The following is a 24910-nucleotide window of genomic DNA, read 5'->3' on the forward strand; positions in this document are numbered from 1 at the left end:
TGAGGACTTTGCGAACTGCTGTAGTTGTAATGCGCCTGACCTTGACCCAGGGACAGCCAATGTGACAAGACAGGTTGACGGTGCCTACTACCACAAGTGGCTTATTACCATGCTGTACACAGACACCAATATGTATACACCAGCAAGTGAGGAGTCTAATGGATGAGACAGATCTATCATAGCTACGCAGGAAAAGGGATGTCACTAACATCATCAACTGGAGAAATTGGTTTTACTCTCTGCAACTGGGGTAAACATGACACTGCGTGTCTGCATTTCTCTGCTCCATACCTCACTTATATCCAGTGTCAAATATGCACTTTACTTCTATTTTTTTTGCATATATTTGCCTTTCTGCTGTTACATCCTTCCAGCTGAGTTTTATTCTTTTTCTTTGTGTAAGCTTTCTCAATGCGCTCTCAAGTCTTTTTTCCCCCACTTTTTCTTTAAATGGAGGGCCGCTGTTTTCTTCACCCCTCATTTCACTCCTCTGATCCGCTTCTCATTCTAACTTCACTCTGTCAAACTTTACCAATTAGAACTTAGTGCCTCTCAAGCCAGGAGATCTGCCCTGCCTTATCTTGAAACTTTGAAGCGGAAAGAGTTATCTCACTCTCGCCCGACAGTTGCCATGGTAGCTTGCAAGCATACCGGCGAGGCTGACCCCTGTCTTGGCCTTCACTCGAAGACCCTTCCGGGCTCTGATAGCTCCTCACTAGTCCTGTCCTCCAGGTTGTTGACAGTAAGGACATGATTGACATGTAAAGTGCTTTGCGAGCACAGGGCCTGCCTCCTTGAGAGCAGATGGAGGATTTGCAAGTGACTGAAGATGCACATAAGTACAAGGTAATGATTCACAATTGCAGAAGCAGAGACAAAAGAGGTGCATTAAATTCAGATGAGGGCCAGACCATTGGATGGATAGATGTCTGAGGATGACTCAGGGGAAGGAAATGATTTCTGGAAATAATTCTGGTTTGACAATACATGACTTTTGGGCTTACAAAATAGATGCACTTTCTCTTATTACTTTCCTCAATCACACACACACATACACAGGAAGTGAGAGCACCATTTCAATGACAAAAGTTGCACCTATATGTATGTCAACAGCATTACTAAGTGATGTAAACAATAACTATTGGTCTACGCAGTGTCATATCAGATTAAATGTATAGCCACTTTATTTGTAGTGTGTACAGTGTGTGAGTCACAAACATTACCATCAATCACCGATAAACAATAACTTCTCAACAAAATGTCATCTGCCACCATGTGCAACAGTACATTCATCGCCTATCAAGTCCTATGTCCTATGAAATTCTTAGCAAACAATACATTTCTGTGCGTGTGTGCATGCATGATACTATCAATAATCACATCTGTTAGTTCTTAAAAGATCATAGTTTCTTAACCTACACTGCAAAGTTCATTTTGTCATCCCAGAGATAAATGCTTCTAATGCCCTTTGTCACTGGAATGAAGCAACTGGTTGAGTGAGAGATGTTCACATAAACTGGTCCATAGTCAGTAGTGCATTTTCAATGTTATTTGAGGCAGGATTATATGCACACAAAAAGGACATACAAATATATTATTACATTTTTTGAGGAAGCACGCACAGTGTGACCCATCACAACCTTATGTCATCGATATTTTGGGAACACCGAGCAGAAAGATTTCCGAACCAAACTTTACATTAAAGGCCTCATCCACTGTCCTTACATGTTCAAGTGCGCCTACCATTTACCATGTGTTTATCTTTTTTCACGGGTCGTTGTCATGATGCTCAGGGGTCACCTGTGAGACACCCCCGCCTCCTCTCCAGTGCTAATACTGTGCCTCAAAACTATTAATTATATTTTCATCACTCCTCTGGCGCCTTGTCCCGCCATCTTCTCGTTGACATCACTAACTGCTCAACAAAGAACCTAATGAAGCAGAAGAAGCTGAATATTCGCCCGATAATTAAGAAAAATGGTGGGAGGTGACAGAACTGGAGAACTGTTTTTTTCTCTCTCTGCTATATAATTGTCTCCCCCTTGCCATACTTCACTCCCTGACTCTTTCCTACATTTTCCCCCGCTAATTTTTCAGACATTTAATTATAGCCGTTTTACATTAAGGATCCAAGAGTGAAATCCACTGAGATGGTACTCTCGTGTCCAGTGAGATGCCACTAATGACAACACAGATTATGATGTTTATGCTCCAGAGTATATTTTTGATGACAGGACTTGATCTTATTTTTTCATTTTTTTGGTGTGTCACCCCCGATCTTATTGCCATCCTCACTGCCATCTCATCTCTGCGTTTGAAGTGGTCTCAGCCAGCTGTGAACAGCAATCTAGACTGACATGCTGGAGAACGGTTGCATCTGCCCATACGTATTGCACTGGAGCTTAGCGTAAATGATTTTAATGAGGAGAATGAAGAATCACTTTACTGAAATGTTTTGTGTAACAATGAAAAGTTCACATAAAAAAGCATCAAACCCATGTGAGAGCCACCCAGAACTGAACCCAGGACTGAAGAAATTAGGTCAAATGGTTCACTAGCTTATGTATTTGCCATTTAGTTTAATTGGTGTTTGGGAAAAAAAAATACTAATTATCACCCATGGGCATTCCCATTCTTTGCCGATGAATTTCTAGGAAGGGCATGTTTCAGTTAGCATTCAGACATTTCACATCACCACTCTCCAAACTCGCTTCAGAGCCTTCCACTTTTTGGAAATCCTTAGGCAAGTCAATGAATATTCTGATAATTATAAAGAAGAACAAATGAGCCTACTGCATACATTATAATATAAGATTCGTCTCATTATATACATTACAATAACTTGTAATGTATTGAATGTGTTGCATGTCATAGTCATGGAAGGTTAGGGGAATAGGTATAATTTTAAATCATGCTCATTGTGTGTAAAGCCACCTACAGTGCTGTCACTGAGCAGTAGCTTCTTAATATGCCCATATTAAGATCCTCTCTCTGTTTCTTCTGTTATCCACAGTGATGCATTGATGTGTGTGCAGTAATGTACAATAATTTACTGTTGTTATTGTTTACTTTCATATTCACCCAACTGTGTCCTTAAGAATGCTACTTTAAATGTGTAATTACACTGTACAAATACTTGATGGCATGCACATGATGTGAGTGTGAAATAAAGTAGTTTGTGTACACGACAGGTCATGATAGTTCAATGCAGTTGCCAGAGGCAATTGTCCACGTGAGGCCATCTTCTAGTATAAATGGGTTCTTAGGCCTCCAGGTGCGGTGGAAAAAAAGTCCTACACTGCAGGACCGGCTGGGGGATGAATTGAAATCTCACGGCCAAGTTGCCTTTGGGAACCCCTGGTGTGCCCAGATGATGTAGTGCCGCTCCTCTTGGTTGTGATGCTGTTTATGTTGATATTAGTGGTAATACAACAATAATGACAGGCCACAGGAATTGCTGGTTCAATCCCGGCCTCAGCCAGTCCCCATCGCGTGCTGATTACTGTGCTATTGTCCCAGCAGGACAGATGGCTCTCGGTGAAGACTTGTGATTTAGAGCACTGAATGGTAAACCCCAAGCATGTAATTTCCTTCTCCTGTGGTGGGGCCTCTTGATCTGTTGAGGGGGGCAGCGGTGTGTGTGTGTGTGTGTGTGTGTGTGTGTGTGTGTGTGTGTGGGGGGGGGGGGGGTGTGTTTGTGTAGGGCCTTGAGCTTGTGTGGAGAGGGGGAACTTTCGTGTTCATTGGTTGACACAGATTGATGGGGTTGTGGCACCTCCATCTCGCAGTACACGTGACGACATACCGTGCCTGAGTTCTCCCGGACAAGTGGTAGTACTGGAGAAGACAGTGTAGGATGTACTGAGATGTCATTCAGACTTTCACTTGCTTGCATCACTTCTCTATCATACACAGTAAACAATCAGCATGGTATACTGACGAACTGAAATCCACTAACCTCATGACTGGTAGACCTCCTATAGTCTTGGGCTCTGGCCCTGCCCAGCCCCTACCAAAAGCACTGTGGCGCTGATGTCGTTGAGAACAGTCACTGATACTCTCTCTGTCCTTTTACGATGATCACAGTGTTACAAGATTCTGGGGAGAAAGAAACTTCATTTGGAAGATTAATGTGATGTCTGCTAATGAGAATATGTTAAAGGGGACACCGTTCACAAACAGAACTGCCCTTGATGATCACTCACAGCAAGTGTTTGATTGAGGAAGGTATTTGAAATGTGCCTTATCTCCGAGCTTTGAGCATACTATAGCTATTTTCACTATTCTCTGTGATGCGGAACACTTTCAAAGTCTTTCTCGAGTTTAGTTGCCATCCTTTTTTTCTGAGGGTCTTTTGAAGTGGATGGAACATCTGTACAATTGGCAGAGAAAAGCTTCAGTAGTTATTCCGTTTTAAAGTATAACTCTTCCAGTTTAAGGTGCCCACCTAATGATCTTATAAAGGTGTGACATTATTGATTAGTCATGGGCCTTGCATTGCCATTTTTTGCTCAAAGCCAGATGGAGGCATGAGCACTCTCTAGTTTCCTTTTTTATCTTTTGTCTCTTGCTCTTTCTTTCTCATATCTGTCTCTCTCTCTCTTTCTCTCTCTCTTTGTCACTTTCTCTCTGTCTCTCATTCCCTCCCTCTCTCACTCTCTTTCACCGTTGTTATTTTTGTCAGACCTAGCAGTTTCAGCCCAGGGGCCAAATGCTTGAATAAATGTAATACCCAATATTGTAATGAGGAGTTGTGTAATGGGACTGTCAATCAAATCAGGTAATATGTGTGGCGGTATGTGTGCATGGACCATTACCCTAACTCTCTGACAGAGCCAGAGGTACTTGTAATATATATTTACAAAGCCTTTTATTTATAGATTACTGAGTTTATGTTTACCCTGTCCCACTATGCTTACTGTTACGGTGTGGTGAACCCCAGGTTGCAAATGAAATGTCTCTATGGCCTGAGATTCAGCATGCAACCACAGTATTCAGCAAAACAGCTGCAGGACTGGTGCCGGTAAGCTGTTTTCTTTATCACTCTGATAGATTGTGGAATGATAAACTGTTCTGGGATCTTTTTGTGACCCTGAATCGCCCACTCCACGCCGGTAGTGGGATGCAGGAACAAAAAAAAACTTGCGCTGTTTGAGCAAATGCTGCTTGTTTAAAGTGTATAGCACTTTCTAAAGTGTCCGTACTGTCAGGGGACGTTAAGAAAAACCCAGAGGCTGAAATTCTGCCCGGTGGTTGAAGTTTTATTGTGTCAGTGCGATTTGTCTGGCGTGGAGGCAATCAGTTCTCCGTTGCTTCCTCTCTTTACCGCCGAACTTCGAGGGCTCGTAGGAGACGTGGGGGCAGTGTTAACGACTTCTTCGAGAGTTCACTGTTTGGTCGGACCTATTTATTTTTGCGGTATACAGCATACGTGGGATGTTTCTCTTGGGGGGGGCTCTGGGTTTTCTCTGGTTGCTGCAGTCTCTGCGTCCCTGGAGCCTTGTTAGAATTGGGTTGGGGCTGTCAAAATATTTATAGGGCTTGAAAATGTTGGTTATAAAGAAGAACACAACATGCAAAGGGCCCTCTCATGTGGATAGTGCTGCAGCGGAGGTTGCTAGCATGCATGGGATTGTCAGTTAGTTATTGATTTGTGAAATGGCTCTCTGTGATGATGAGAGGGCGTGCTTTATGTAGGGCTATCATGCGAGGTTGCCTGCAATGTGCTGATATGGTCTATACGCAGTTTAATCTTTGTTGTCATACTTTATTGTGGGCATGCGGTGGAATGGATGATAGCATTAAGAACAGTTGTGGAAAGTCACTGCACTACTGTGGAAATGTCGCAGGTAGATCAGATAGAAATACTATGGTTGCATTTTCATTTACTTCATATATATACACCTCTCATTGATTCTGTGTGTGCATTTTTATGGACATTACATTTGATTGTTCTAGTATTTCCTCATCGAAACCTTAGTGCACCCACCTTGGTTTACTGTCACGGTGAGTTGCACACAGTGTGAAATCTGATATGGTGTCTTATCAGTTTGTGAAGTCACTTCTGGCCCTTTAATGTCTGCACACATAAATTGTATTCACTAAATTGCATCTTCGTTCCACTGAGGTCGTATGTGGGGGTGTTTTTGCTTCAATTCCTCATTTCCGGGGCCACGGTACGAGTGCCAACACAATACAATGTGTTCGTTTTTTCCCTCTCTCTCTCTCTCTCTCTCTCTCTGTCTCTCTCTTTCTCTGTCTTCCCCCGAAGTTCCAGATACATTGCACCCGATACAAGCCGGAGTGAGGAGAAGCATGTTTGGGAAGCGGCCCCGGTGACCGCTTCCTTCTCTAATGGGAATCTTATGGCTGAGCGCACAGCGGCCGGGATGTATGGTGTGGGAATGAGAGCGTTCCAGCTGTGTGGCTGACATGTAGAAAATGAACTGCACTATGGAAGGTGGGAAGGAGTAAATGGGGTGGGGTGTGTGCGTGTGTGTGTGTGTGGGGGGGGGGGGGGGGGGGGGGGGGGGGGGGGAGTAAGGAGCTAGAGGGAAAAAACAGGCCTCAGTGGAATTGATGATGAAGTGGTCAAATCAGTGGCAAGGTGCTCCTTCTCCCTCAGTCAGGAGGACACTGTGGGTTTTCTTGTGTGTTGTCGGCTTGTGTCTTGTCGGGTTGATATTGCGCTTCACCTGTTGGGGTGTTTGTGGTGGTTTTGAAGGATGTTGTTTCAGAACAGTCTGTCTGTAAAATAAATGAAAAATAAATCAGAATGAGTCTCAACTGTTCATTACTCTATTTTACACATTACACAAAAAAATATTTTGGTTATAGTAAATTATCCCCATCTACAAGAGAAAGAAAACAGATAGCACATTTTCAAATAGTTGTTGGTAAAGTTGTTGCTGAAAGACTGCTCCAAGCAGTTTTCACTAATTGCATAGTTTGTAATTTGGCTTGGATATAGCCCCCCCCCCCCCCCCCCCCTCCATGTGCAGGTCAATACTTGGAACTCAAACTCCTACCAGGATGCTGCCAGGTTATGTGCAGAAAAGCCCAATTAAGCAGCTTTTGTTTCCCCCTGTGTTCTTTCATCTAGAAATCTGAATGGACTTATTCTGCACTGGGAATCTCAGCGATGGCTCAGCCGGTATAAATAATGGCACAGAGGAAGCAGTGCATGGGAGCAGTTTGAGTGTAATTTATGGATGGCTGCAGTTGCGGAAACAAGCGTGACTTTGGCAGGTTATCGGCGCGCTTTGACAACTGACGTGAGTGCACTAGAGTGATGGATGCTAATTAAAGGCTCGTAAGAGGGCCTCTTTGGAGATGGCAGGAGACTGCTGCTCCGCTCATGTGGATCACTCTTGAAGGGGCAGAGGGTTGGGTGTGTGGGGATTGTCGAGGCCATGTTGCCATCGCTTTGGCTTTTTTTCTTGGTCCCTTATTTCGGCACAAGTGCTCCGGAATGCGTTGGCACCGGTCAGGGCAGACACCTCGCTTGCCCGTGCCTGCGTCCCCTCCAGTGGATATAGACAGCTGTCAGCTGCCCCACCGCGTCCCCTGCCTGTCAGAGTGCCTTTGCCAGTGGGGCCACTGAGCCCGGCCTGGCCTGCCAGTCTGCGTGATCATTGGCCAAAGCCAGGGGTGGGCCAGCCACCCATGAGATGAACGATTGAGTAATTGTGCAGCTGGCAGAGAGCGTGGTGGGCAGTGTGCTGTGAGAGCCAGCAGTCACTAGGACCCGGTGGGGAGGGGAGGGGAGGGGAGGGGAATGGAGCTGGTGGGGGTGAGGGAGATGAAAATAGAAAAATTAAGAAAAAATTAAAGAACTGAGAGGAGAGAAAAAGAAGGAGGAAAGAAAGTTGACAGGGAATACAAGAACATGAAGTGAAACAACTTGATTAACACAACAAAGAGAGGAAAGAAAGAGAGGAGCGAGAGAAGGAACAAACAAAGACAAGGTAAGTAAAAAAACAAACAAGAATACAAAAAGTATGAAAGAAAGAAAGAAGGAAAGAAAAAGTCGATGCATAATCCATAAAAGAAAAAAGAAAGAGACACACAAAGAGAATGAAAGGAAGAGACGAGTGACAGGAAGTGCAGCCAGAGAAATAGCTTGATAACTTGAAGGGGTGTTAGAGAGTATAAGTCAAGGAAAGAGAGACAGAATGGTGGGAAGGGAGAATGGAGAGTGCTCATGAGTGCTACTTGCTAGACAGGGGCTGGAGATTCTCATGGCCACTCTGATGGGAATAATAATGAGAGGGAGAGCGAGAGAGGAGGACGGAAAGAGAGAGAGAGAGAGATAGAGAAAGAAGAGAGCTAGAAAGAGAGATAGAGAATAGGGAGGGGGTGGCGGCAATCTGCAATTAGCTTAATTAGACGACCGGCTTTAGCAAGGCTGTGACAATATATGTCACCTCTCATTACATCTCGTAAGCAAACACAGGGCTTAATTCGAGGCAGCATGCTATACAGGCTTCTGTATGTTTTCCGTCCAAAACTCCTGCTAGCATGTGCCAATGCCGACTCGACTCCACGCTTGCGTAGTTGCTCGCCTTTTCACTGCCAAAAGGAAAAGAGCCTTTTGGACAGGGAGTAGGTTTCTCTGGGCTCTTGTTCCAGGCAATAATAGCCAGTCCCATGAGTGCCAAATGACTGGCCAAATGGAAGATTAGCACACATTTCCACAATATTTTGCACTAATCCAGGTGTGTTAGTGTTTGCACAAGGAATTTGTGTTTTTTGAATGTGTTTGAGTTGTAAAAGTATCACACAACCACATTTAGTAGTGCAGAATCTTTGCACGTTTGTTGCTTTGTGTAGATTTGTGTCAAATGTACATATTCAGTGTCAAACTGATTACATTTGTATGGGGGGTGTGATATATGCATAGAAAGCTAACTTAATTAACGTAAAACTAATGGAATGTCAGTAGTAGAACTGCAATGAAATCCTGGAAAGGGGGATTTGATGTTATTTCAGTCAAGTTTATTTCGTCTTGCCTGTTTGGCCCCTCTGATCTCCAGATAGTTTTAATGACATATTTTACCCACCAGCGCTGTTTGAAAGCATTGTTTTTCTAAAAGAATCACTTTCTATCAATCTAAAGCTGTGGATGACCGTTGGAAGATCAAAGCCTTACCAAACGTTGTCGCTAAGCTAAAGTGTGTTTTTGTGTTTGTGTGCACGGTCTTGAGGTTTTCTCAGTTTGACACGGGTTCACATAGTCTAAGAACTGTGACAAATTTGGATTTTAGATAGCAAAATAGCCCTTTTTTAATAAGAGCGGGATGGGGATTTGACTCTGGTGGCTTGGCTCACTTGAATGAGCAGACTGTCTGAACTCCTTGTGTGTCCTGCTTTGATGATAGCTTTCATCCATCAGATATGAAATGGGGGAGGCTCATGCAGGGCTGGCGTTCAGCGTATGCATTATCAGAAGGAAGCATGAAAACAAGGGTGAAAAAAGAAAACCAAAGACAGAACTTTGTCACAGTAACTCGGCTATTAGTTTAAAAATATCAGCCGTTGAAGATTCTGATCAGCCGTGCTGTACAGGAGGAGGAATGGCCATTGCTGAGGTCCAGTGATATCACAGGGATATCAACCCCGGCTGCATCTGTGGCTTTTGAATGAATTTGATCACAGCGGCCTACTGTGCCAGTTGTTTGTATTATGCATTGAAAAGGGGATCAGGATATACAGGAGTCCACAGAGAAGAGAGCGAGTGAGTGAGAGAGAGAGAGAGAGATAGAGGAAGGGAAGAGAGAACGGGAGGGAGAATAAGAGTGACTGAGAGCCTGTCCTTCCTCCCGTTGGCCTGGAGCCCATCTCTCCATGGTGATCAGTCTTCGGTTGTTCCGTGGGTGCCAGCTGTCAGCCCCCCCACCGTCCCCCACCCACCCCCTCCACCACTCAGTCCTCGTGCTGGCCACTGATGAGAAGTAGCAGCCATGTTTTATAATCAATCCGCGACCTAATAGGTCACGAATGGCCGCGTGCGCCTTGCCAATAGTGTTTTGGGTGGGAAACGGGATGCCTTATGACTGTATCTGGCCGCCGCCGCCGCTGTCACTGGACCCAACCGCAGGTGGTAATGTTAATTGACACAGTGCTAATTAGCCCTGGCCATTGACTTCAGGCCACAGTTGATTGCACGCTACAAGCCTGTTTCCTCAGGCCAATTTTTTTTTTTACACTTCCTGGCTCCTCTGCATTAATTAGTGTGAAAACATTCTCTTAGTAAGACATGTTGGAATTGAGGAGGATAGAGAAAGTGTGTGTATGATAGAGAGAGAAAGAGACTAACAGAGAGAGAGAAAGAGAGAGAGAGATTTATAGGGAAAGAGGGAGAGAAATGGAGAGGAAAGAATTAAAGAGAGAGAGAGAGAGAGAGAAAGAGACTACTTTTGCATGTGAGCGTAAACAGCTCAAGTTTAACGGTTTTGTCTGAAGAAGTACTTCAGAGGGAGACTTTCACCCCTGAAAAAGTATTTGATACAAATGGTCTTTAATTAATCTTGCACACATGGCCGAGTGCGTTTAAAAGATCTTCCAGAGATAGGGCCAGGGTAGCTGTAGATTGGCTAAAACAAATTAATCTTCGTTTCTTCCCCTAAGTAGTTTGGCTTCGAGAAAAAAAGGGAATAAACAAAATGCTTTAACTTTGAAGTTCACTCTTAAGTGAAAGCACACAACTCTAATTGGAAACACAAAAAAATGGTTTTGAATGAATTCAACATTAGCATGTCTTCCTCACGTAGCCAGTCTAACTTAAAAACCTTGCTGCTCTTCAATATTACTCATTGCCTTGCTGACAGTGTTTACTCTTTAATGTTACATAATCCATACATACATATTTTAGCTCTGCATTTTCCTCTGTGTCTCTCCTCCGGATTAATGACATATGAAAAGAGACTTTTTAGTATTGTGGCCTGAATCACTGGTTTTGCTTTTCTTCCTTTAAATGTCATACATGCCATTGCCATTCATCGTCAAAGCCTGCCTAGGCTGAGAGAGAGAGAGAGAGAGAGAGAGAGAGAGAGGTCCAAAGAATCATCATTGTTACTGATGTTGGATGAAAAAATAGGCTGAAAACATTGAAAACATAACATTCAGGCATCAAGCAGTGTAAGGAAACGGTAAACATCAAACATTGAGTTTTTGCTGGTATTTTTTTCAGACTTGGAAGCGTTTTAAAACAGCTTTTAAAAAATATAGTGTGGAAGCTAATTCTAAATGCTGTTAGAATTCCACAGTACACTACAAAAGGTTGTAGTATGATAATAAAAAGTGCAGTGAAGTGCTCCTATTTGTCAGACCACCTGTTCAGTGCCTCTGTCTGTATTAACAGAGGGACATAACGACTTCCTCTTTGGCACTAGAGCGAGATTGACGTATAGTAGAGAGCTCCTCTAATAGGTTTTAGAAAAATACCTCCTATTAAAAAACATCAGAATTATATACACTTAAAATCCAATGTGAGAGGAGGGAAGATGCAAAAGAATCAAAAGGATGACAAAAAGATGCCATCCATGGACATGAACCAATTGTTGGCGATCAGAGAGGTAGGATCTAAACCAAGATAGGGCACAGCCTTTGATGGCAACATGATGTTCAAGTCTCTGTAATAGGATATGATGATCTATAGTGTCGAAAGTGGCACTAAGGTCTAAGAGAACTAGGATTGAGGTGCACCCATGATTGGATGCGATTAGTAGGTCATTCAGGACTTTGACTAAGGCAGTTTCAGTGCTGTGGTGGGCTCTAAAGCCAGAGCTACTATTAGCTACTATTTTTTCAGGTATTTTGAACAAGAAAGGAGGTTTAGATATGGGTCTATAGTTAGCTAGATTATCAGGATCAAGGTACGTTTTTTGAGAGAGTTTGATCACTGCTATTTTGAATGATTGCGGGACATATCGTGAATTAGTGAATTATTCATTGCATTAAGTAATGTCTCACTTAAAAAGGGTAGTGCATGTTTAAGTAGTTTTGTGGGGATAGGGTCTAGTAGGCACGTCGATGATATAGATGAGAGGATCAGGGTGTTTAGTTCAGGGAGGTCAGTGGGTGCGAAGGATTCAAGGAGAGCACCAGGTTGAGGGGGTGTTGCCATAGTTATACCGCATTTTGGAAGGGATGTTCGAAACACTCTTGTCCAGAGATTCAAACAATGGATACCAAGTGGCATAACAGCATTAAATTCTCTAAATGGCATTAAATGTACTAACACGAAATATCTACTCACAGACAAATAATGTCCAAAGTTCAAGAGAACTTGAGGCTCAAAATAATTTCTACAACAGTACAATTTGACCTATCGCTAAGCCCCGCCACCCCTATTCACTGTTGCTAATATGGTCAAGTTATCAGAGCTCACTAGAGTTTACAATGGCAGCTATCAGTGTCAAAACTATATCCCAAGAGGCTCTAGACAACTTTTGGAGACAAATGGACCTGATTTCGTCTAGAAGCCTTCAAAGGGCCTTCATTATGCGATGGAGGGATATGTTTAAAATTTAAAACAAGATATCGTTGATAATGTACAGATCACAATGCAAGAGGGAGAAGCCTCATCTCACGGTCATTACGGTCTCACAATATGACCGTGTACTGTGCTGGGCTGATTAACTGAAACACGGAGCTGCCGGTAGCCCTGCCCGTTGGAAACAGCATGTGAACCAAACCACTTTGAGGAATAGGGGGAACATGATTTTTCAACACTTAAAAAACACATTGTTTTACGTCTATAATTAGCACCACTTGTGTCGTTGTGCTTTTATTTCATATTATTATATTTTTTAACAAAAAAATGTTGTGTTTCCAATGATTGTTGGGGGGGACAACTTTATGGTAGGGGGGAACATGTCTATGGAATCAGATCAATGCCATAAATATTTTGTAATCTGTAATATAGATTTTGTATCTGTAATATAGATGTTGTATCTGTGAAACCATCTACACTTTCAAAACCTATCTACAGATACGGATTTCAAATACGAAATGTATAGATACATTTCTACACTTTCAAAAACTATCTTCACTTTCAAAATCCATTTACAGTTACGGATTTCAAAATACAAAATGTATCTACACTTTCAAAAACTATCTACACTTTCAAAAACTATCTTCTCTTTCAAAATCTATCTGCAGATACGGATTTCAGTTACGGATTCCAGTTACGTATTATGGATACGGATTTCAAATACGAGTTACGGATTTCAGTTACGAATTACAAAATCTTTTTGGCAGTGTTTTATCCAGCTTTCTAAAGAGCCAATCAGCGCTTATTGCAGATTTTCTAACGCGCCAATCAACACATTGTATCCTGTACTGACTAGCCAATCAGCGCTAGCTTGCTGCAACTGCTGGGAGAGTTGAGTGAAACGGTTATGCAGGCAGCAGCAGTTCACTGGAAACAGACACCAAGACACCGAGAGATGGCACAGGTAAGAAGGCCTATATTTCAAGTTGTTAATAAAGTAATTGTAAAACGCACAATCATAGTCAATGGTTTTCACTCCACACTTCGTTCCACCTGTTACTCAGATCCTTGTCGTTGTATGGAAGATAGTATGAACTGCTTTGGTAGCTAACGAAAGCTAACGTTAGCATGCTTGTGACCGATTCACATTTAATTAAGATAACCATGAACAGTATTCATATGACCCATTATCACGATGAGAACATTTAGCAAACAAACTGCTATTGTCTTGTTCTCCAGACACATGCAGAGGTGGTGGTGGGGGTATAACGTTAGGTGCATCCTCAACTGGATAATGACCAGCCTGATCTCAAAACCACCTTGCAATGACATGTCATTTTCGTTTCTTTTCATGACACTTTGGGGTAGCCTTCTTGTAACCATTTTCTGAAGTCCTTGAAAACGCTTTATTGTGTATTTTTTGTGGAAGCAAGTTTTACGCAAATACACTAGTTAGATCCATGGAAGTTGATGGAACAGTTGATCTAGGCCAGGGGTGGCCAAACTAAGTAATTGTTTGAACATTGATGCACTTAACATTTTTCTGCATGGACCATAAGCAAAAAAACACAATAACCTAGAGTCTAGTCACTTAAGCATAACACGTACAGACTCATAGACAGCAGCATGTTGAAAAATAACTGTTAACTGTTGATTTTTGCTTTAACCAGAAACCCCACATTTGTAATTTCTTGTAACTTTAACATTTACAGTCATACACATGACCAATCCATATCCATGACAAAGAACCATTATCATAATTTTGGTAATATGTTAACATGAATGTCTACTTTGAGTGTTATGTGCTGATTGTGTATTGGATGTTCATGTATGCATTTTTGTCAGGTGGCAGTGGGAAATGATGTTCTCCACAGACTGAGGTCTAGGTTGGAGGGGGCCTTAGATCGGCAGCCCTAAGACCTTGACTATCTGGAGTTCACCTGCAGGAATCAGATGTCTCTCATACAACTGTTATCTGCCAGCATCCATTTCCCAGTGGAGGTAGGTTCAAGTTGTATTTTTTCTTTGCTTTGGGCCATTGACAGGTCTATTCTTACAAGTTATGGCTTGCCTAACGTTACTGTTTGTGATCCCTGTATTTATATTATCTGTACAAAAGTTTCGCTCATAGGCTTCCCTAGATTAGAACTAGCTGACTTCCCCCAACCGAGGACTGGTTTAGCTCCATTGAGTAAAAAAAAAAAATACAATGTATCCCTGAGTGTGTGTGATCAACACGATCATTTTGATCACCATATTTTACATAAAAGTGATCGTGATCACAGATCACACACACTCGGGAGATTAGCCACATTATGGTTGACAAGATTAACAAATATTTTGAATATTGTTGATATTTGGCTGTTCACCATGAGTTCATTGTTTTATTGCTCAATGGTGATCTTGCCCGGCTATCAGTTGGGGAAGCCAGCTACATTATAACTGATACTAATGGACAAATAACACAAACATACAACCTTTTTTTTACTGTAAGGGTTCATTAAGGTCTCGCAACAATATTTCTGGCCCATAGAGAGTGTTTTTCCAGGATTGTTACAGCTGTCACTTCTTTCTTTTATACAGGCATATTGACGGGAACCATAAATTGGTGAGGTGGAGAATGGTGTTCCATGGCTGTGTGGATGGGTACAGTCGCTCCATCATATACCTTGAGTGCCTCAATAATAACAGGGCATCAAGTGTTTTGAACCTGTTTCAGCAAGGTGTATCTGACTTTGGTCTGCCTTCGAGAGTACGGAGCGACCATGGAAGGGAAAACATAGAGGTTGCCCGATACATGCTGAACAATAGAGGGGTGAATAGAGGGAGTATGATCATGGGGCGCAGCGTACACAACCAAAGAATAGAGAGGCTATGGGCAGAACTAAACAGAGTCGTTTCTTATTACTTCTCTGACTTATTTACGTTTATGGAAAATGAAGGCATACTTGACTCTCTTTGTGATCTTCATTTATTTTGTTTGCATTACATTTACTTACCTCGGGTTCGAAGGGGAGTAAGAGAATTCAGGAGTCAATGGAATAACCATGGACTCTCTACCCAAGGAAGCCAAACCCCATTGCAATTGTGGCATAGAGGTGTTGTCAGTCATATTGGAAGCAACAACACAGCTATACGTGGTGTGTTTCAGACTGATCAACATTTAGGCACTGATAATGGCGAACCGCTACCTACAGTAGAGAGCAGGAATAATATTGAGGTTCCTGAAAACAGTGTTCATGTAAGCAACAGTACCATGCAAGAAATTCAAGAATGAATTGACCCATTAATGAATGATGGAAATCATGGAATACAATTATTTCTGTCTCTTTTAAATTTTTTGCAAGCAAGACATCCCAGAGGACTAAGTGAATGATTCTCTTACTAGTGTGCAAAGTTGAGTTGGCTCTTAGCCTAATAATTTCACTACATTGATATTGATGTTGCTAGTTGATGTCTAGTATGTCAATAAACTTGAACTTGAATGAAGAGATTGGGCTATTATTACATAAAAGATTTATTGATGTAAATGTACCTGTATAAAAAAAAAAGTAGATTGGACACATCTACATTCTGCAACAGAACCCCCAAGCTCATTCAACAAGTAAAGTACATTTTAATTAAACTTGACAATAAAAACAAATTCATCAAGTAAACTGGCTCCATTCTTACTCAAACAAACAACAGGACAAATGTAAGCCCTTACTAGGAAATGTATCCACTGAAGTTAACAAAGCAAGCAAACTTGTGTCTAGTGTGAATTCAGTAATTTGAATTTCCAACATTTTTGGAGTGGATACCGACATTTTTTTTTTTTTTTTTTCATACTGTTACATTTTATACTTTTCAACTTTAAATTCATCATCTATGGCATGCCAAACCCCTGTGTTTCTTATTGCAAAGTCCATGTTGGTCTTAAAACAATCGTACGTGCTGTAGATCGGCAGTCGAAGACAGCTGATGCAGGTGTTGGCAACAGGGAACTTTGCTGCTTCACCACTAGGGTGAAGAAATTCAAGAGATGGTTGAGGAGAAAAGCCGATTGGTGGTACTGCATCAGATCCAGTTGCAAATGCTAGGATGTCCCCCAACTTCTTTGATCCATCTTCCTCTGTGGAGCAATCAGGACAGCATAGAATTAAGCACAGAACACAAACTACATTTCAGGACTTTGTTGGGGTGGAAGATAAATATGAATGAGAGACAGACCAAATACTTAAAATCATAAACTTTGTCATGTTAACACCAGAAGCTTGTTTCCCTTTTCCTAGAAAAGTGCACATATGAGTTTCCTGAGTTGTTCTCTCTATCTCTCACACATACCTTCAACATCTTGCAAATAGTCCCTCCAGAAAGCAACTACTGTTCTCTCCTCTCTTTTCTGGTTGCTCCCCTCCTCTGACCACCGGATGTGGAACAGCCCATCAACCTGGTCAGCGGTGAGCGGCCTTGGATTGTAGCACATCACTGGACTGAACGATTCTGGATGATTCTGGATCTGCTCCAGGACTCCAAGCGTTTTTAAGCCATCTCTGAACCTATGACAGTATGGGAGGAATGGTGATTCAATGAAGAGTTCACTTTTTTGCATGTGTCAGGCATCAAACAACAGGATTTTCAATTTAACTAAATTTAAACTACCTTTCAAATGGTCCACGGACTCGATTAATGACTTGAAACATCAAGACATCTTCCACAAGTCTATCCCTGTCGTCAACACTTTTCAGTGGCTTCAGACAGCCTGCATTGGCAAGATAGTCTTGGAGAGGTTGAGTTGACTGGGTGAGTTCCTCCAGAGTTGTTGATTCTGAAACCTAAAAATGATTAACAGTTTATTTTTTAAAAATCAGATAAAATTCTCATCCAAATTCCAGTTAAACATTATTCCAGTGACTACTTTTAGCTCAAAACTCAAATGTTCTCATATTTCAACACTGCTTTGCTAGAAGTGATCGTAACTTTGACGTTAGTGGCTGATGACGTGCCAGTGATATGATTTTACTTTTAATTGGGTAAGACTACTTCAGTCCAATGAACGCAACCTGGGCACTTCGTCACATCCAAAATGATATCTTGTGGCAGATGCATAATACCACAGTGTAAAACGGATATAAGCTGATCCATTTAACTGAATTGGGGGCACAAATGATAAGACAGATAGATAGAGAATGCTGAATATGATGAAATGAAAATGCATCAAACCTTTTGTATTTTCTCACGGATGTCGGAGTCGGCGATGTCCCCAAGGTTTGGTCTTGATTTCTCTGGCCCTTGAACAATGCAGTCAAACAGTGTTTGAGAGAAGAAATTTGGTGAAGGCCCTCCATGTACCAGACTTAATGCAATAGCCCTTCCTGTAACAAAGTATCTGTCCTCTCTGACAGCTGAAAAAAAAGAGAGGTAGAATTTAGGTAGTGTTAGCATAACCTTTTAACTTTTGCCATGGAAATGCCTTAAAATCACAGTTCGTAATCTGAGTTCAGCACCCTCTTTGGTACCAGGGTAGCCACACTGGCTTTTTACAGTGTTAGTCTATTATTTCAAAGGATTAAAATCACTATGAGGTTCAAAATGGTATGGGAGCCATATACCTGATGAATCAAGAGCCAAGTTGAGGTTCCCTTCTGTTCCCTCAAACACTGAAGACTGTGCAAGAGCTTCTGTAAGCAGTCGAAGAAATTCTCTTCTTGTACCACCAAGTTCCACAGCTTCTTCACTTGTTCCTTTGTCGTCCGAAAATCTCACACTTATCCTGTGTGTTGGGTCAAACGAGATTCTTTTAAAGCCCCGAATGGCACCATCAAGCACAGCAGCACGGTTTATGTTGAACCGGTTGACTTGGTTCTGGTTGATCTTTTCAGCAAGAGTAGATAAAATCTCTTGTACAGGGACACTTCCAGATGAACTTTCTTTTCTGAAAGCAAACATCAAAGGGAAAATAATGTTTAGATCACTGTTCCAACCATACGCAGTTATAGTGTAGCCATTTGTGCATACACACATCCACCTGATTTTCACTTACAGTCAAGGACAGTGCTAGCTTATTATTTAACGTTGTAATAACTTTTAATCCTCACTTCAGCTAACTGTCCTGTAAATTGTAGTAATTTATAATTTTACATTGTAATGAGTTCTTATACAGAATTCACTTTAATTGGGTTAAGTTAGTATAGCAGAATAATTTAAGAGGAATTTGAAATCGCACACTGCAATAGTTTATAATGTACCTCAACTTTATAATTTATAACCAGGAACTTCTAATCAAATGTATAGATAATTACAGACAGACGCAACATATACATTCAAAACATTTGTTTTATTTATACTGTATCAAATCCCTTCCAAAAGGGACAAGTAAATGCAAACTATCGAGACCATGTAACATGTTTCAGAAAAACCCAAATAAAATAAGATGCAAAATAAATGTAAAGTGGGAGATCGAGATACACAACAAGTTGATTAATTAACATGGTGTTGGATGGACAGAAGGGAACAATTCCAGATCCAACACTTGACTTCACTGAAGAAGTTTGTTTTTTAGGGATCTGATCTGACCCTTGCAGAGAGGTCCTACCCCAGTTCCATTATGACCTTTTTATGCTGCTGTCTATGAGTCTGTACGTGTTATGCTTAAGTGACTAGACTCTAGGTTATTGTGTTTTTTTGCTTATGGTCCATGCAGAAAGTTAATGTTAAGTGCATCAATTTTCAAACAATTACTTAGTTTGGCCACCCCTGGCCTAGATCAACTGTTCCATCAACTTCCATGGATCTAACTAGTGTATTTGCGTAAAACTCGCTTCCACAAAAAATACACAATAAAGCGTTTTCAAGGACTTCAGAAAATGGTTACAAGAAGGCTACCCCAAAGTGTCATGAAAAGAAACGAAAATGACATGTCATTGCAAGGTGGTTTTGAGATCAGGCTGGTCATTATCCAGTTGAGGATGCACCTAACGTTATACCCCCACCACCACCTCTGCATGTGTCTGGAGAACAAGACAATAGCAGTTTGTTTGCTAAATGTTCTCATCGTGATAATGGGTCATATGAATACTGTTCATGGTTATCTTAATTAAATGTGAATCGGTCACAAGCATGCTAACGTTAGCTTTCGTTAGCTACCAAAGCAGTTCATACTATCTTCCATACAACGACAAGGATCTGAGTAACAGGTGGAACGAAGTGTGGAGTGAAAACCATTGACTATGATTGTGCGTTTTACAATTACTTTATTAACAACTTGAAATATAGGCCTTCTTACCTGTGCCATCTCTCGGTGTCTTGGTGTCTGTTTCCAGTGAACTGCTGCTGCCTGCATAACCGTTTCACTCAACTCTCCCAGCAGTTGCAGCAAGCTAGCGCTGATTGGCTAGTCAGTACAGGATACAATGTGTTGATTGGCGCGTTAGAAAATCTGCCATAAGCGCTGATTGGCTCTTTAGAAAGCTGGTTAAAACACTGCCAAAAAGATTTTGTAATTCGTAACTGAAATCCGTAACTCGTATTTGAAATCCGTATCCATAATACGTAACTGGAATCCGTAACTGAAATCCGTATCTGCAGATAGATTTTGAAAGTGAAGATAGTTTTTGAAAGTGTAGATACATTTTGTATTTTGAAATCCGTAACTGTAAATGGATTTTGAAAGTGAAGATAGTTTTTGAAAGTGTAGAAATGTATCTATACATTTCGTATTTGAAATCCGTATCTGTAGATAGGTTTTGAAAGTGTAGATGGTTTCACAGATACAACATCTATATTACAGATACAAAATCTATATTACAGATTACAAAATATTTATGGCATTGATCTGATTCCATACATGTCCCCCCCGGGATCTCCGCCTATGAGATCAATGCAATCCAGCATGTTAATGGTTGTTTTTTGTTTTTGTATTATTTTCTGTCAATCTGTGTGTTTGTTTAATTTTCTGACCCTCTGTATCTGTGATAAAACTTTAAAAAAAAATAAAGTGTCAAAAAAACAAAAGGACAAAACGTGGTAAACATGGCCAACAGCTGTAAATATCCTATTTGCGGCACGATTGTTTTGTTCATAATAGTATCATGAGTATGAAAATAATGCTGTCACTTGAAAAGAACTCCATTTATACGGTCGTGACAGAGTACTTCACATGGTGTATTCCCCTACATCTGTTGAGCTCCTTTGTGTTGGTCCTACTCTTCTCACAAAGGAAGGAATTTAGATGGATGTTCTCTGGTTATAGTGGGAAGAACGGACCAGTCCGCAATGTTAAAATAAAAGTCACATGCTCTGTACTGAAGCAATATAGTCTGTGTTTCAGACAAAGTTAAGGGTTGAAATTCCACAGGAGTTTTCAAATGTGAAGTTCTACCAAAGCCTAGGGGTACAAAAGGTTAAACACCCAGAGGTGTGAAAAAGATTTCCTCTTGACTCTTAAGCCTGCTGGTTCTACTGTCTGTGGCCTTGAGGTTGCGATATCTCAGCCACACTATGTTGTGGTTGTTGTTGTCCTGTGTGTGTGTGTGTGTGTGTGTGTGTGTGTGTGTGTGTGTGTGTGTGTGTGTGTGTACTGTGTGGAAGGTTTCACAAAGACCATTAATCACCATCTCTCCCGACTCTCTCTCGCCCCACAATGGACCTCGGCTCTTATCAGCGTCCCTTTCTCGCGTGATGTTTGTTTGAACTATTAGGGACTGTTGCTGCAATGCATCGAATTAATTGATTAATACTTTTATCCAGTTAGCGCTTCCTCATGTAATTAATCAGCTGGCCTACCCTGTCCCTGTGCTGCTGGGCCTGATGTGCTCATGCTGTGTCTGTGATGTATTGCCGGCCCTCCCCCGCTCCCAGCACACCTGACTGGGTTACCTGTGGAAGCCATTGCTCTCGCGCTGGGCACATTATTGGGATTCATGCTGCGAAGGCTATGGCCCCAGGAAACAAAAATAGAGGATTTATTCTGTACATAACCAACAATGTTCCTTTACCCCTATTTATTTATGTGGTATTCAGTAAGAATCCATGGAATGTTTAAGATTTAGGGCTGGTAAATGTTTGCATACATCCTGATCTCGCTAGAAACCCCACACACAGTATGTATCCATTGTATTATAGATGCATTGTGAAAGTTACACACCATACCTTTCATTCTTACCATACCACAATATCTCACCAGTGTCACGGTTTTAACATTTAAAGTTCTTGAATCAGGTTTTTGAGCTAAGTAGCCATCCGAACAGTGGCGGCTCGTCCATAAGGGCGATTGGGGCGACGCACTGCCTATGGGAAAAGGAAGAAAATTAAAAAATTAAAAATTAAAAAATGATAATTCCTGATGTAGAAATTCATTTACGACTACATGTCAATGTAAATTTCATATTTTTTTTTCTGTCAGATTCTACCACTAGACCGTCTGATATGCCTCTGTATGTCTTTGTCGAATCAGGTAACAGTCATTCAGTCAGCCTAGAGTCGTGATTCAAATGGCCCCGCCCCTTCAGGGCGATCTTGTGCGAAATGAAAATCGCCCCAGACCTCGCCCATTGACTCCCATGTTAAATGCGTTTTTTTCACAAAACAGAGCTCTCTCAATGCATTCTCTATGGCTTCCGGGAGGGCGAGCCCCTCCAAGTCTAGTCATAAGTAAGCGACGCAAAAGCCTAGGGTAAAACGCAATGAGGACGTCACACAGCTTCGACAAAAGGCATGTCAAGATGGCACCTGTTCAGCACAACAACTCCATCCGCTCTTTGACAGAAACTTCTTTTTAGTCAGCGTAATTTTGAAGATAAATTGACCAAAAAAACAATTAGGACTTCCTAGACCAAAAGTATCCATTCAACAGTTTTCTACAATTGGAGGGAAATTGGAACAAAAGAAAATCGCGGTCCTGAAGTGGCTAACGCGGTCTGTATCTATATACCACTGTCACTTTTCATAGGTTTCACAGTGTGAACTAACTTTAAATAATTTTTAATGTGATGACTTATTTTGCTTTTGTAAGCCAATACTTTCAAGATCAGTCAATAAATATCGTTGGTTTTGACGTATGTTGCCCCCTTCTTTCTGTTGTTAGTGGACATATCATGTGTCCTGTTCAGCTACATCATACAACATTTGAGACGTGTGGATAATGAAAAAGTGGGATCATTTAATGTGGAGCCACATCATGTTTGCTTATGAAGGCTCCTGAATGTAACTTTCTTCCATAGCGTTCCACTTGTATCTTGCTACTCTAGCTACGTAGAAAGAGGGGAGATATTACTGTTGGTTGCTGCCAATAGTGGAAGGTTTTGCTGTATGAGTAAATCGGATAACTTAATGTACCTACTGAATAGGTCGCCTTAATCATTATCAAAAAAATTGCCCCCCCTGAGAATTTTTTCAGGAGCCGCCACTGCATCCGAATACACCCCTCTTTTCCATGCTCCTGAAGAAACCTTTGTTGATTGGCTGGAATGGTTAATGGCTCAGTCCTAGCCATTTGTTTTTATGAGACATGAGTATAATTCCACTGAATGTGATGAAAAGTGTAAGGGATAATAGTCATGCACTGTACCTTTAAACGAACAGTCATGATCACAAACTGTACCACTAATATGTCCTTTTTCTGTTACAGGGCAAAGCCTCATGGATGTCCCTCATCTACGGAAACAGTCTCAACAAGGCCTGAAGAAGGAAAGAGAGCTGTGGATAAAGGCTTGTCAAAGACTTCTAAACAGCAGAACTCCTCAACAGAAGAATTTGTACCAGATGCAGCATATATTTCATGCTTCTTTCATGCACTTCTCATACATTCCATTATTCTAATTGAGAACAAAACAACTATTTGAACAAGAGAGATCAACATCAAAGCCACAGCAACAATCTGTAATCTGTTGATGTATGTACATGGATATGCGAAGGATGTTTCTAATCAAAGATATTTATTTATCCTGAAAGTACTGAGATTCTTTGAAATTGATATTAGGTACATGTATTTCAGCATGTGTAAATTAGGCTGTCCTTTCTGACATTTTATGGTATTTTCTGCTTCAAATTGACATTAATTTGAAATCTCAGGGAGAGAGAGAGAGAAGTGTCAGTCTGTCCATGGTTTGCATTTCTTTGCATTTTAAAAAGATGATTTAAAGCAGAATCTGTCAAAAAAAAAAAAAGCAAACTGGGATCATGCCTTGTTCTTTTATGGCTCTCTAAACATCCAACTATGTTTCTTATTTCTTAATACTTTATATTATCAACTTCTTCGATATTGTTTGTAAAGCACGTCCCAGTACTCCGGTTCTGAAAGAGTGTTAATGGAGGGCAGACACGGGGACTAAACACTGAGGAAACTCTGGCATACTCAAAGTGAATTTCACGTTAAAAAAACTGATTATTTTTGCACCCATTTCCTCTCTGAACTTTGTCAACATACACAAGTGGTAAACATCTACAGATGAGAAGAAATTTCCAGGAACTATAGCATAAAGGGAATATTTTCGTTCACTGACTTTGGATCTATGTGGGGTTTGGGGTGTGTCTTCTGAGACCTTTCCCCTCATCTTGCCTGAAGTGTCTGTCACCCCACCACATGTAGACCTGACATGGCTCCCTGTTGGAGGCAAGGGGCCTCTCTGCTGCCAGTGACTCTTTGGCTTCTGCAGTGCTTCAGCTGGGGACAAGCAGAGACAGTAAGGACTAGCAACGTGCTAACGGGACCCGGAGCCCAGGACCAGGGCTACATGTCCCATGAGCGGGTGAAGAGAGGATGGGTGTGGAACCAGTTCTTCGTGGTGGAGGAGTACACAGGAACAGAACCTCTATATGTCGGAAAGGTAATATGCTTTTCATTGCTTTTCGTTGTTTTCCTTCATTTGTTTTTTTGAAAATTGGCTGGAGCAGCAGAGAAAAGAAGCATGGAATGCAATAGAGATTGTGATTATCGATAATGATGCGTCTAGATTACTGTCTAGACACATTAGTGTAAAAACAAATTCATGCTGTAAGATTGAACTGAATGCAAATGTACCACATAGATTATCTTTTGCATACTGCCAGCAGTAAAATAGACTTAGGCCATGCATGTGTCAGCATAACCCTGGCTCAGATAATCCTCAAATGAGGCCCTAAAACTGTCTCTCACCTACCTCCCATGATTCTGTGTTCTACCACTTTTAGACAACATTAGTCCTACTTTGGTGAGGCTGGGCTGAGACCAGCACGGGAGGAGGGACACATTTGGAAGTGATTCATTGCAGGGGGAGTGTGGGGGGGTGAGAGGAGTGGATGTTTAAATGGGAATGCGTTGTGGGGGAAGAGAGATGATTTTATTAATAAAATTACAGAGAGTTATTGCACCCCATGAAGCCAGGGCACGAGCCAAGACTATTAATAGTGCCTGCTGGTGTTGCTGGACTCATCCATCGCTGAGGGTATCAAAGACTT

At 41.5% G+C, this 24910-nt stretch overlaps 1 protein-coding gene across 1 annotated transcript in view; it reads left to right on the top strand.

The window, feature by feature from the left end:
• Window positions 1–24069: 24069 nt before the first annotated feature.
• cdh22 (cadherin 22) overlaps window positions 24070–24910 on the top strand; it is a gene marked incomplete at both ends in the record, with an annotated part of 48623 nt that continues 47782 nt past the window's right edge. The window contains one exon of the mRNA XM_080845442.1: window positions 24070–24300. Coding sequence (XP_080701568.1) covers window positions 24070–24300 — 231 coding nt within the window. The remainder of the gene's footprint in view (window positions 24301–24910) is intronic.

Source organism: Sprattus sprattus (genome assembly GCF_963457725.1).
Source record: "Sprattus sprattus genome assembly, chromosome: 10".
Lineage (NCBI taxonomy): Eukaryota > Metazoa > Chordata > Actinopteri > Clupeiformes > Clupeidae > Sprattus > Sprattus sprattus.